Source organism: Rhipicephalus microplus, chromosome 8 (genome assembly GCF_043290135.1).
Source record: "Rhipicephalus microplus isolate Deutch F79 chromosome 8, USDA_Rmic, whole genome shotgun sequence".
Classification (NCBI taxonomy): domain Eukaryota; kingdom Metazoa; phylum Arthropoda; class Arachnida; order Ixodida; family Ixodidae; genus Rhipicephalus; species Rhipicephalus microplus.
In genome coordinates this window covers 19,704,627-19,718,015 of record NC_134707.1, presented here as the reverse complement: position 1 = coordinate 19,718,015, position 13,389 = coordinate 19,704,627, and the positions used below count along the sequence as shown (strand labels likewise).

The 13,389-nt window shown below is 47.8% G+C and overlaps 1 protein-coding gene across 1 annotated transcript; it reads left to right on the top strand.

Moving 5' to 3' along the window:
* Positions 1–1,273: 1,273 nt before the first annotated feature.
* Positions 1,274–9,010, top strand: LOC142768406 (uncharacterized). Its single transcript, XM_075870375.1, has 3 exons — positions 1,274–1,550; positions 2,340–2,515; positions 8,628–9,010. Exons 1-3 carry the CDS (start codon positions 1,285–1,287, stop codon positions 8,942–8,944), a joined length of 759 nt encoding a protein of 252 aa, XP_075726490.1. The 5' UTR covers positions 1,274–1,284; the 3' UTR covers positions 8,945–9,010.
* Positions 9,011–13,389: the final 4,379 nt, after the last annotated feature.

The window sequence follows — 13,389 nt, the reverse complement described above, 5'->3', positions numbered from 1 at the left end:
TAGTTCACTATAGTCCCATTCTCCATCATTCACCCGTGGATATGCTGTCATTTTTAAGTGCTGGTGGGGGAGACGATACATGTTTGTGTGTTTTGTGTGTGTGCGTCAATTTATGCAAACACATTTTTTAGACTTCAGGGAAGCTTGAAAACCCGGATTTCATCCCATCACTGATTACGCCGACGCATTTGTGCTGTAACTTTTCGTTGTGTATGCAGCAAAGCAGTAAACATGGTAACACGCACTGAAATAAAGCGTACACATTGAAATGCATCCACAATTATTCCAAAACATGACACAGACGCTGCTCGGCGTGGTGGGCGCTAAGCAGTGTGATCGTACAGTGAGCGGGAATGCAGCCTTTGCCATAGGCGGTGGTCACTAGGAAGATTTTATTTCTATCAATTCCTCAGAGATTATGCGTCCACAAACCCATGTGCGCGTCATATCGGAATTCATGCTTCAACCACTGTTTGTTTTCTCGAACGTTCCACACTATCTCTTCGCTGAAACTCCCTGGCCGTCGTTTAGATGACACACGAGGCGCATGAAACAAAGCAAATCACAAACGCTCGCGTGAGCTCGAGAAACGTCGGCAGGAACTTATCGGCTAGAACATAGCGCCATTTCGTTGGCAAAGCGAATAGTCTTCAGAAGCGCTTGATAAGCTGGCAAACCCAGGCATGACCTTGAGTTTGGCCTAAAAATGTTATTCGCGGAACAAACGTTCTTCGGTGTTTGCCCCCGGAAGAGCAGAGCTGTTTCTCGGAATCTTTCACTGTTTCTTTGCCTTCAATAATCATTCTAACGCATAATTGGACAAAGTTTGACTAACTTCGGGCGTTACGCACACTCTGTAACGTTTCCTCCAAGAAGTGCATGCGTATAAATGCTTGCGGTGAGCAAGTCAATACCTGGCAGCGAAGGAACAACCATGCGCCGATCGTTTGCGTAGCCTACCACAATGCACTGCTTTACACCTCCAGGCTCGCACGAAAACAAGCGAAACGATTGCAGACCATAGTGAAGCCTAAACAATATTAGTGCATTCTCTCAGACCAAAGTTTCAAATACGAGCCTTGTCAAGTACAAACAGATGCTTTGAAGAGTAGGTTGCAAACACCAGAACGTCACTGCACGCAATTTTGTTTTCGTTTTGTGTGTGCCACGTTAAAGCAACATGCACATACGCCTACGCCTTATCTCCCTCACAAATACTGGCACAGTTTAAATTCTCAATAAAGGCCCAAGGGCCATGGCATTCTGTTTTTGCAGGTGAGCAAGATGATCTCTGAGATGGAGGCCACCGCTGACGTGCTCGAGCAAAGGCAGGTCAACCTGAGGAATGACCTGCGCACCTTGCAAGACGAGAACGCTCAGCTCCAGAAGGCATTGTTGCGCGAACGCAACAAGGCGCTCAACAAGAACGCGAATCGTTGTCTGCTGCGGGGACAGCGAAAGGTGACATCTCCCTCGCCCTCTTACCACCTTGAGAGCGGCGTCGACAACGAGCCACTGCGACAGCTCCTGTTCACGCCGACACTTCTCGGGTAATGATACTGCTAGCGATAGAATTATAATATTATTAAAATATTATTAATAATAAATAACTATGCTGAAGACTTTCATGAAAGTTCATTTGGTCACGTATCATCACGGGAATGTAGATGCGGTCACTGACCAAGTCAAGGTGTAGAAAGAAAAACACAGAGACGTTTCGGGGCCCATGCGAGTTCTTTGTACTCGCTTCGAAATGCGTCCGTGTTTTTGCACCTTGACTTGGTCAGTGACCAAATCAATATCCGCAATAACTATGCTTCTTTTACGTCCCGAAACCACGATACAATTGTGAGGGATGCCATACTAAAAAGCTTCGGAAGTATTGAGCATCTGATGTTTTTTGACGAGTACCTGCATCTTAAGTACGCGAACCTCTAGCATTTCGCTTCCATTGAATTGTGGTCGACGTGGTATTGCAATGCTTGTTTCCTCTCATTTTGATTTTTGAAGAGTGTCTATGTGATACTGTTTATTTGTATTGTTTTATTTTTCAATGCGTCTCTACTAAGACCCCGTGGTTGTTATAGGGCCGTTATATATTTGATTGATTGATTGATTGATTGATTGATTGATTGATTGATTGATTGATTGATTGATTGATTGATTGATTGATTGATTGATTGTGACGTTGCTTCCTAACGTAGACATTCATTTCGTAGCTATACTTCATCCAAGCGCTCACTGTTCAATCCACTCTAGGGACTTTAAATATTTTCCTCAACTAAACTCCTGCAGAGCCACGGCCCATGACTATGTTGATTTCCTTAAATGTCCTACAGATTCCCACCAGCGGAAGATAACGATTCACTGGTGCAGTTCCTGTTCGATGAGATTGACAATAGCACCTTTACATCTAAAGCCAGCACATCCTATGGTGCCAGTCCTGGACCTTCTGGAAGGGCCAGAAGGGCACGTGGAGCCTCGCCGACAGGTCCGAGTACCAGTACAACCACAAGTAAGATGTCCAAGCCTGAGCAGCCTTTATTTGTTCGCCAAAAAGCTTACTTACCTTAGTGTGGCAATCCAGCTGCTCACCTAACACAAGCAAAAACAAAAGACCTAAGAGACAACAGCTAACACGATGGCTGTGGCGTTTGGTTCTAAAGCGCCAGAGTTTGCACTTGATCTCTGTCTTTGTGCTTAAGCTTAGGCGCACGTTGATCAACGCAAGTAGGGAATTTTTTTAATTAAATGAGCCATGTGTGCGATAGCACCAGGTGCTCTGATAACTGCTGCCAGCTAAGTTGCCTAGTATTCATGTGACCCGACTTCAATCACTTATAAAGCTGGTATATTTCTCGGCTGCCCGCTTGCATTTGTGCCACCATACTTGCGGCATGATGTAGCAATGAGGTGCTTGCTTCTGCTCTACGTTCCTCTCCGGGCCTTTGACGTAACCCAGTGCACCTACAGACCAAAGGTGAACGGCCTCAATCAGTGGTCACGCAAGTCTAAGCGAAGCAATCGCTGAGCTTCGTCACTAAGTAAGAGCCCCACCATTTCGTCATCGCGAAGTCTCACAGCCTTTCACCGCTAGGGATGCTCCCACAAAACAGCCGTAAATGAAGGCACCGGCTGGCCAAAGGTGCATCGGGGCATGCACGCCACTACGGCTCTAGTTCACTCTATACACAACTGAGTTTATAGGCTCACCGAGAATGACAGTGCGCGTTCACTCGAGAACGGCTGGGCCGACTAAGAGCGGATCTCTCAGTCAGTGCCAGACCAAGAGAGGAAGAATTAAGCCGACGGCGCGACCCTACTACAGAAATTCGGGATGAAGTATAGTCACACTGCAACATCGTAAGGAAGATGCCAAGGGGGCAGCTGAAAGAACATGTAGGCTTATGCCACAGGAGCGAAAAAGAGACACGCCTGAACGATAACCGATGCCAGCCCGGAACGTGAGCCGTGGCTTCACGTGCCACGCGCCTTCTTTATTTTTTTCTGTCGCCATCGCGCGCTCTCCGGTTTGCGCGCCGCCCGAACGAGGGCGTTACAGGGCCCCCCGTGTAGACTGGAAGTCGGAATGTGACATGCCGTTTGTGGTATTCCAACGGAAGATCAGTCGTAGATGAGAGGCTTTCTAGGGTGGTCTCCAGGTACGCCGGCTTGAGTCGGTCCAAGCTGACTGTCTCTTCACGGCCGTTCTGAAGTAGAGTGGCAGTTTTGGGGGTGCGGTGAAGGACGCGGAATGGTCCGTCGTAGGCTGGTGTCAAAGGTGGTCTGACCGCGTCGTGGCGCACGAAAACATGTGTTGCAGTGGCCAGATCAGGGTGGGCGAATATGGTCTTGTGTTCGGAAGGTCTGGGTGGAGTGGGCCGGAGGTCTTGGACACAGTCGAGGAGGCGTTGTAGGAATTGCTGTGGCTGGTCTGGTAGCTTCGTTGACGTGAAGAAGTCTCCCGGAAGCCGTAGGGAAGTGCCATACACCAGCTCTGCTGTTGAGCACTGCATGTCTGCCCGGATGACAGCTCGTAAACCTAAGAGCACCAGTGGCAAGGCATCAACCCAGGTGGCTCTATTGAGGCGGGTAGTCAAGGCGGTCTTCAGTTGTCGGTGAAGGCGTTCCACCATGCCGTTGGCGCAGGAATGATAAGCCGTGGTACGGCAATGTCTGGCTCCGAGGATGCGATTAAGGCAAGTAAACAGCGAGGACTCAAACTGACGTCCACGGTCTGTTGTCACGGTGCCAGGACAGCCAAAACGGGATACCCACGTAGAAATGAAAACGCGGGCGACTGTCTCGGCTGTGATATCTTGAATTGGAACAGCCTCTGGCCAGCGTGTGAAGTGATCGACCATGGTCAATATATAACGGTACCCCTGAGACACTGGTAAAGGGCCCACAATGTCTAGATGAACATGGTCGAAACGACGGCCGGGTGGAAGGAAAGGTTGGGGCGGCGTCTTAGTATGACGGGAGACCTTTGTCATCTGGCAGGGCAGGCACATGCACGTCCAAGCGCGCACATCACCGTTGGTTCCGGGCCAGACATAGCGCTGGGTGAGAAGACGTTCAGTAGCCCGAATGCCAGGGTGACAGATGTCGTGTAAGGAGTGGAAAACGGTGCGTCGTAATGAAGCGGGAACAAAAGGGCGGGGAAGGTCAGCTGAGACATCGCACCACAAGCGCTCAGATGATAATGGATGAGGCACCAGGCGTAGTCGGAGAGAACGGGGGTTCTCCCGAAAAGCGGCAAGCTCTCTATCATCCTGCTGTGCCGAGGAGAATGAGGCCCAGTCGATGGTTGGCGGTGGAGAGTCAACCGCGGCTATACGAGAAAGGGCATCTGCGGCGGTGTTGTCAGCTCCTTTCACGTGGCGGATGTCAGTCGTGAACTCCGATATATAAGCCAGATGGCGGAGTTCACGAGGCACGTACTTGGATGAGTTAGTGCGGAAAACATACGCCAGTGGCTTATGGTCAGTCAGCACGTAAAACGAGCATCCTTCCAGGAAATGCCGAAAGTGCTGTATTGCAGCGTAGATGGCTAGTCATTCCTGGCCAAAGACGCTGTAGCGGGTCTCAGCAGGAAGTAGCTTCCGAGAGTAAAACGACAAGGGTCTCCACTCGGAGTTAATGCACTGCTGTAAGACGGCTCCGACGGCCACGCTGGATGCGTCCACCATCAACCGAGTAGGGGCGTTGCTGCGTGGATGACTGAGAAGCACGGCGTTAGCGACCGCTTGCTTAGCAGCAGCAAAGGCGGCCTGGGCCTCTGACGACCAAGGAATGGCGGAGGACGGGCCGGCGGTCGACCGAAGGAGGTCGGTGAGTGGTCGTAGCAGTTCGGCACAGTGTGGTATGAAGCGCCTGAAAAAATTCACAAGCCCCAGGAATTGGCGTAATTGGCGCAGTGTTGTAGGCTGAGGATAATCCTGAATTGCTTTAACGTGGGACTGGAGAGGGCGTATTCCTTTGGATGATATGTGATGGCCCAAGAACTCGAGCTCAGATGCGCCGAAAGTACACTTAGAGGCGTTCACAACGAGGCCGTACTGCTGAAGACGTTGGAACAGAGCGCGTAGATGGTGCTCATGATCTTCAGGTGTGCGGCTGGCGATGAGGACATCGTCAAGGTACGCAAACACAGTAGGAAGACCCCGTGTGACCTCAGAAATGAACCGCTGGAAAGTTTGAGCCGAATTACGGAGTCCAAAAGGCATCCGCACGTATTCAAACAACCCAAAGGGCGTCGTGATGGCGGTCTTAGGTATGTCTGCGGGCTCGACAGGAATCTGGTGGTACGCCTTAACAAGGTCCATTTTGCTGAAAATTGTGCAGCCGTCGAGGCGCGATGTAAAATCCAAGATGTGAGGTAGAGGATAGCTGTCGTGGACAGTCTTGGCGTTCAACGCTCGATAGTCCCCACAAGGACTCCAGTCACCAGGATCACGCTTTGGCGCCAAATGCAGCGGGGAAGCCCAAGCGCTTGACGACGGGCGGAAAATGCCGAGCTGCAGAATGTGGTCAAACTCCCGTTTAGCAATAGCTAGGCGGTCTCCGAACAGGCGGCGTGGTCGAGCGGCTGCCGGTGGACCCCGGGTGACGATGTGGTGTGTCACCGTATGTTTAGGCGGCTGAGTGAGGTTGCACGGTTTAGTTAACTCCGGGAAACTCGCCAAGATTTTTTCGAACGGTGAGGAAGGTATCAGCATGCGGATGGTCATTGGAGCGATGTCGGACAGGACTCCCGAGATGGAGAGATGAGTCTTACCATCTATGAGGTGGCGCCGCCGTACGCTGACTTTCAAATCGAAGTATGAGAGGAAGTCCGAGCCGATGATCGGTTGAACCACGTCTGCGATGACGAAAACCCACCGGAAAATACAGTGAAGGCCGAAGTCGAGGGTGAGAGATCGGAGCCCATACGTTGCTATAGACGAGGCGTTGGCAGCACGAAGCACTTGCCCCTGTGACTTTGAACGATCAGCCTTAGTCGGGGGCACAACGATAATTTCTGTGCCCATATCTATAAGGAACCTGGCACCCGATAGCTGGTCCGTGACCATGAAAAGGCGGCTGGGACGAGAAGGGAGATCACACGCCGCCGTCAGTGATCCCGGCAGGCGTTTCCCTGCCATGAACATAAGGGTGTACACTTCGTGGCTCGGTGTCGGAAACGCCGGTGGTACCAGCAGAGGGGTGGAGGGGTGGGACTCCGAGCATCTCGTGTGCGTGGAAGAGCTGGATGACCGGAGCGAGGCGAACGAGTCTCCTGCAGGGGGCTCCGGAGTGCGGCAATGGAGGCGGCGAGTTCGTCGATGCGGGCCTCAAGGCGCGAAATCGCTGTGTCTGCTGGTGGTAAGACAGCGTTGACAGATGGGGAGGTCGCTTCATGTACCTGATCGGCGAGCTCCGCCAGGTGGTCGAGATTGACGTCGCCGGCCGCCTCGAGGACGAGGCGGATTGGCTGAGAAAGGCGTTGGAGGAAAAGCTCGCGAAGCAACGCTGAGTGGGCAGAGACGTCGTGTTTCCCAAGAAGCTGTCGCATTCGGCGCAGTAGTTTGGAGGGGCTCCTGTCGCCAAGGTCCCCCTCTGCAAGGAGCTGATGCAGGCGGACGCGTTCCGAAGGCATGAATCGTTCCAGCACCTTGGTTTTAAGGTGCTGATATGGCGTAGTGTCCGAGGGGTTGGAGAAGACGTCGGAGTGCTCGCTGGCAACGTCAGGAGGAAGGACGGAGGCTACGTGGTAGTAGCGTGTCGTTTCCGAGGCGATGTGGTACAGGGAGAATTGCGCCTCGACCTGAGAAACCAAACTTGCGGGTCCTGTGGCCAGAAAGATGGGAGACGCAGTTGCACGGCCGAGACGTCCTGCGGACGTGAGGCTTGTTCGGTTGAGGGTGCATTCGAGTCAGTCATTGTCTTCATCCGGGTCACCACTTGTAGGCTTATGCCACAGGAGCGAAAGAGAGACACGCCTGAATGATAACCGATGCCAGCCCGGAACGTGAGCCGTGGCTTCACGTGCCACGCGCCTTCTTTATTTTTTTCTGTCGCCATCGCGCGCTCTCCGGTTTGCGCGCCGCCCGAACGAGGGCGCTACAAACACAAGCGAGTGAAACGCTGGTATCTAGCTGATCTTCAAGTGCGGGTGCAAAAAAAAAACAGTGAAATGAGAATACCGGGAACTGGGTGTGCATTGCACTTCAGTTGCGTCAGCCTAAAGTAAAGCTGCAATGGTCGTGACCCGGTGGCGCAACGGTAGCACATCTTACTCCAGAAAGTAAAGCTGCAACAATATTCTTCGGGTTCCTTCCCCACACTAAGTAGTGCTCTGTCAATATATGTTGACTTTCGCACGCTAAACGTGACCACGGAGACTACGTAAGTTGACGCTCTTGTCCGTGGTCACATGTATTAGGTTGCATTACAGAAACTCTCCAAAAAATATATGATAGAGAAAACTTAGTGCTAGAAACCATCGAAAATTGCGAATATAAAGCTGCATCTCAACACTTCCAGAATGAGCTCTTTTGTTGCAGAGTTGACATATACTTAGGTCATATTTGTCGTCTCGCGCCGAATTTCCCAATAGACAGATTACCGCAGCGGTGTGGCGAGAGAGAGAGAGAGAGTGTGTGTGTGTGTGTTTGTGTGTGTGTGTGTGTGTGTGTGTGTGTGTGTGTGCGTGCGTGCGTGCGTGCGCGTGTGTGCGTGTGTGCGTGTGTGTGTGTGTGTGTGCGTGCGTGTGTGTGTGTGTGTGTGTGTGTGTGTGTGTGTGTGTGTGTGTGTGTGTGTGTGTGTGTGTGTGTGTGTGTGTGTGTGTGTGTGTGTGTGTGTGTGTGTGTGTGTGTGATTGAGTGAGTGAGTGAGTGAGTGAGTGTGAGTGAGTGTGATTGAGTGAATAGCTGAATAAATAAACGACTAACGTAGTGATGTGTGCATGGTTGAAAAAGCGAACAAGTGAAAGTGGCTGATTTTGAGGGAGCGAACGGCCGATAGAGTCGGTTAAGTAGTTACTCAGTGTCATCTAGCCTCATTGAGTGAGTTAGTCTCATTGACTGAACCGGTAATTGCGTAGTTTAGTGACAGCGCGAGCTTTAGTTGTGCACGAAATGCAGGCGCAATGCATTCTGGCAACCTTAAACGAGATCGGGATGGCACGGCTCTGTGGGCCAGGCCACGACGTACCTTGCGTACCGTCACCGGTGGAGTCGAGAGCTTCGGCTCACCACCCGGGCCCACGTTGTCTGACGTCATGCTCTCGGGAGACTCGGCGCCCGCAGCGACCCCCGTCACTCCGCTGCCGACGCTCGCCGCCTTGGAGCAGAACGATATCGACGATCTCGCCCAGAAGCTTCGCAATAGCAACAACAGGTTCGCGGGCAAGAAAGACGAGGCGTTCACCATTATCGAATGGAACGCTTCTCTCGACTAAGCAGCCCCGACCTTTTTGGGCTTTACCGATTGGCAATGAGTAAAATTCCCCTCTGTAAAAAGACAATGCCTTGAAGCGCGTGTTCTATTTTTCTCTTTCTCTACATATCCTGCGGGCCATTTCTGAGTTTAAGGTACAGTTTACACAATACATATCACTACTCTATATGTATATCTATGTTAATGCGGTAGAATAATATAAAAGTAATGTTTAATACAATTTGGTAACTTCAGGAATAATGAATGTTTATTACAAACTGATCATCGACACGATCTTGCGCGGCTAAAGTTTTTGTAGATTGGCGCTTTTGAGTGAGTTGGTTCTGATATGGAAATGTGGATAAACAAGGCAATGAAAAGTAATAAAAAAAGTTTATAATATCGGGGTTTTAAAGAGGTGTTCTTAAGATGGAAACCCAGTAACGCCTATCTAGCGTGTGGGGTATGCTAGTATATATTTTGAGCCCTTTAGAATTTTGATGTACCTGCGCAAGGGCAACAATTTGAGGGAGCATAAATGCATAAAGCTCCTTCGTGAAAGAAAGCTGAAAAGACATTTTCTCTAACTCAGGTTAATTATGAATCTTTAATATATATAATCAAATATAACGGAGTACAAATATGTCGCACTAGTAGTAGCCAAACCCAAAACCTTTTCACGACCATTATCTGCCTTTCCGAATGCGTTTGCAGCCACCACACGCCTCCAGCTGTAATGTAGAGTGTGCTCTAGAAATTTCCCGACTTGCTGGTAGTTGAGATTCGACAATCTACGGCACCAAAATACCACATCATTTTCACGCCATGGCATTCATATTTCTCATAAGTCAGTGTAAAATACCAATGAAAAATATTTTTTGACATATTTACACGTGTACAAGACGAAAAAAATGTATAGCTCTAGTCTGCCTATTGCGTAGGGTGAATCGTCAAAACAAAATGTTCGTTGGAAACAAAGTTCCGAGTCAGAGTCCATTTCGAACGCATGACCGCTGGCCCAGTTGGCAATGGGCCAAACCTCCACGCTTACGTAAAATTAGTATGCAATAACCAGAGGCGCAGTGAGAGGGTAGTTTAAGGGGTTCATCGGAATCCAGTCGAAATCAATCTTGAAAGCGTATACCTAAGCACACACAAAACTACATGCATGGACGTGTACGGGGTGTCCCGAATATCGAGCAACACCATTTCAAAAAAAGAGCATCGTTATGCGAAGCACGTCTCGTGTATACTATTCCTTTTATAGTGTAGTAGTCACTCTTTTTTTCATTCTTGAGGTTTTAATTTATTCCTAGTTACATTTCGAACTTGACAAAATGCTCCCCTAATCATTAGAGTGTCAATAAGGCATATAAACACATGTTCAAATGACATTTAGCGGTGCTATATTCAGTAACATACTAACTGCGTACTTACATGTATAGGCTAATAAAGAAAGCCTGCTCTAAAATCTCAAAAATGACACACTTTTAGACCGTACCGCCTATCAGGAAGCCGCGCCTTGAAACAGAATCACCGAAATGGCAAGTCGACACTACGCTTCCACCTTTTGCGGATGGGAGCGTAGTCAAGTGCTACTTTTCAGACTTTTCGTTCCTTATCAGCTGGGAAAAAAATTGAGCTCGTAATCAGTACGTTGCAGAAAATAGTGTATTTAAATGCAATTTGAGCGTGCATATACATGGCTTATTTACGTTTCACTGATTATGTGAACTATAACCATACCTACTGAGTTAGAAACATATTTAAGGCTAATTATTGAGAAATTATTAACAAAGTAAACTACGTATCTCCTCGAAGTTAGCGATGACGTGTGAGCAAAGCGAGATCTTACCACTCATGTAATGTCTATAGGTTGAAATCGTGGACTAGTTTAAATGTTTTGTGCATGTATATGTTTCATATTGTTCCCACAGAGTTCTGATTGATATTACTCTATTGTTAAACCTCCTTATGTGCAACACACATGCTACCCGAACCATACCTACTGAGTTAGAAACATAATTAAGGCTAACTATTGAGACATTATTAACAAAGTAAACTACGTATCTCCTCGAAGTTAGCGATGATGCGTGAGCAAGCGAGATCTTACCCCCCACATAATGTCTACAGGTTGAAATCCCGGACTAGTTTAAATGTTTTACATGTAGGTGTTTCATATGGTTCCCACAGAGTTCTGATTGATATTAGTCTATTGTTAAACCTTCCTATGTGCTACACATATGCTACCCGATCGTTGTCCCATATAATGTAAATCAAGTGACCTAACAAAATTCGACGACGGAGTTTGGTCCTGTAGTCTACCTTGTCTACGTTGAGGTAGCTGATATAGCAAATGGTTTGTGGTTGTAAGTGTTTTATATGGCTTCATGAAAATTATGATTGCTGTTCGTCTATTGTCAACCTCTTTTTTATTCGTATGCACGTTTTTACTACAGCAACAGCTTCCTATACACCATGGCAGCGGACAGTGAGAGTCGACGACAAAGCTACATGCAGAGATTCATAATATGTAGGTCGAAGTCAGTGACTAGTATAAATGTTTCGTGCTTCTAAGTATTTTATATCAGTCTGCCAGAACTATCATTGATATTAGTTTATCATTTATTTTTCTGTCTATGTCTCACTTTCACACATCTCGTCATGACGGACAAGCCTCGAGCCAAAAAGGCTTCACCACTAAAAGAAAAAAAAAATGTTGGCTACTGCAGTATACCAGTAACGATCAAACTAATCAAAATTAAAGACGAAAACGTTCAACATATAACGACGGCATGGGTTTAAAATTACCTGACCGTTTTTGTCTGGCGCCAGCAGAACACTGTCGAAGTGCGTTCGTCGCATATCCTTGCGTAGTAATGCAAACCGTATGAATACAATGACGTTGTCTTGATTCCTGACCTCTTCAGCATTTTTTTTTTTGCCCGATGCTACATTCCGAAAACGCCTGAATCCAGTATAGCGTTTCTCCCGTGATTCACGAAATGCGAGGTGTAAAGGCCGATTACGGTGCTATTTTTAACCCGACGCAAACAAGTTCAACGGACATGTCAGTGAAGTAACAGAAACAATGACGCGGCAATGCAAACTCGGTGCGTAAAATACGTCCAAATCTCTATAGAGAGTTGAACGTATTGAGGTCACCTTGAAATGGTCGGATTGAATGAACCAAGCGAAATTGCAAAGATCGTATATAGTGGAACACTTAAAACAAACGGGTATGAGGGACTGCTCGCGTGTGCAGTTATCTCGCGCCGATGACGTGTCGTAACCGCTGTTAACGCTTCCTCTTGCAAGCGTTCCTAACTTCTGCCTGGAGCTCCCGAGAGCGTGTGCGTAGGTTATCAGACGATCACTATCGGCGCATGTATCAAGAGCTGGAGGCGTATTCCTATATTCAGTTTAGAGCACGACGTCGTTGTTTCTTCTTTTTATTCATGACTGGTTCCAAGTGCACGCACCAAGATGTACGAGTACAATGTGTATTTGGGGGAGAGTTGATGTCGGGTTAAAGGAAAGCTTAGTTTTATGACTTTTCGGTTCGACCTTTCGAACGAAATCTGATAAAGGATGGCGGTCGAGGTGAAAGACCTGCCCTTGAAAGCGTGTCATCTTATTTTTTTTTATCCCGCAACATAGGAGCAGTATAGGACAACGCTTTATTACGTACCTCCTGTTGACTTCTGAATTCATGCCTGTATATAGTTAATAATAGAGCTGCGATTGCGAAAGAAGTTAGCTGGCTGAATCTAAAAGAGGTAATTGGTGCAGATTATAACATAGCGAGTGGCCAAACAAACTGAGAAAATTGTACGGTAATCCTCGGCAACTGTTTGATGCTGCGACGCAAAATATTTTGAAGTGCCTTTCGTGACCGCAACTGCAAACCACTGTGGGACAAAGTTTCGAAAGGAAAATGAGTGTCATCGGCTTCAATAAATCTATAGACAATCAGCTTCTTTTGTGCAGTTATAGTTGTCGAAACCTAGGTTTGTCTTCTAAGATATTACTGAGGCAGACTACTTTTAAGCAAATTAGACGACATTAATCAAGTGCCGCATCATTTTTTTTTTCATTTAAAGCTAGCTATGTACGGTAGAAAGTTTATATTTCTAAGTTTGTTCCTACCCTGCGTCGCCTTGTGGTACCGAAATGCGGGAATCAACTAACGAACATGTTTATTTTTTATTTATTTTATGTATTTATTTATTTATATTTATACTCTCGGGGACCGAGTGCAATACAGACAGGAGTGGCCTAACTACAATACAACAATAACTGCTATTTTGAAGACGGCAGATTCTTCACATGCAACAACTGAGGCAATAAGTGGGCTTCAGTCATTGCTTGTTTTCGGCAAAAAATAAGCATGAGAAGTGTTCGTGTAAAATAAGGGAACTTTAATTTTAGGATAAAGGACGAACCGTGGCATGACGAACAGATGGC

Bases quoted from the DNA above. Each gene is read 5' to 3' on its own strand.
- LOC142768406 (XM_075870375.1), top strand. From the start codon at position 1,285: ATGATCTCTGAGATGGAGGCCACCGCTGACGTGCTCGAGCAAAGGCAG. The intron at 1,551-2,339 runs GTAATGATACTG...AATGTCCTACAG, and splicing joins TTCACGCCGACACTTCTCGG to ATTCCCACCAGCGGAAGATA. The intron at 2,516-8,627 runs GTAAGATGTCCA...CACGAAATGCAG, and splicing joins GAGTACCAGTACAACCACAA to GCGCAATGCATTCTGGCAAC.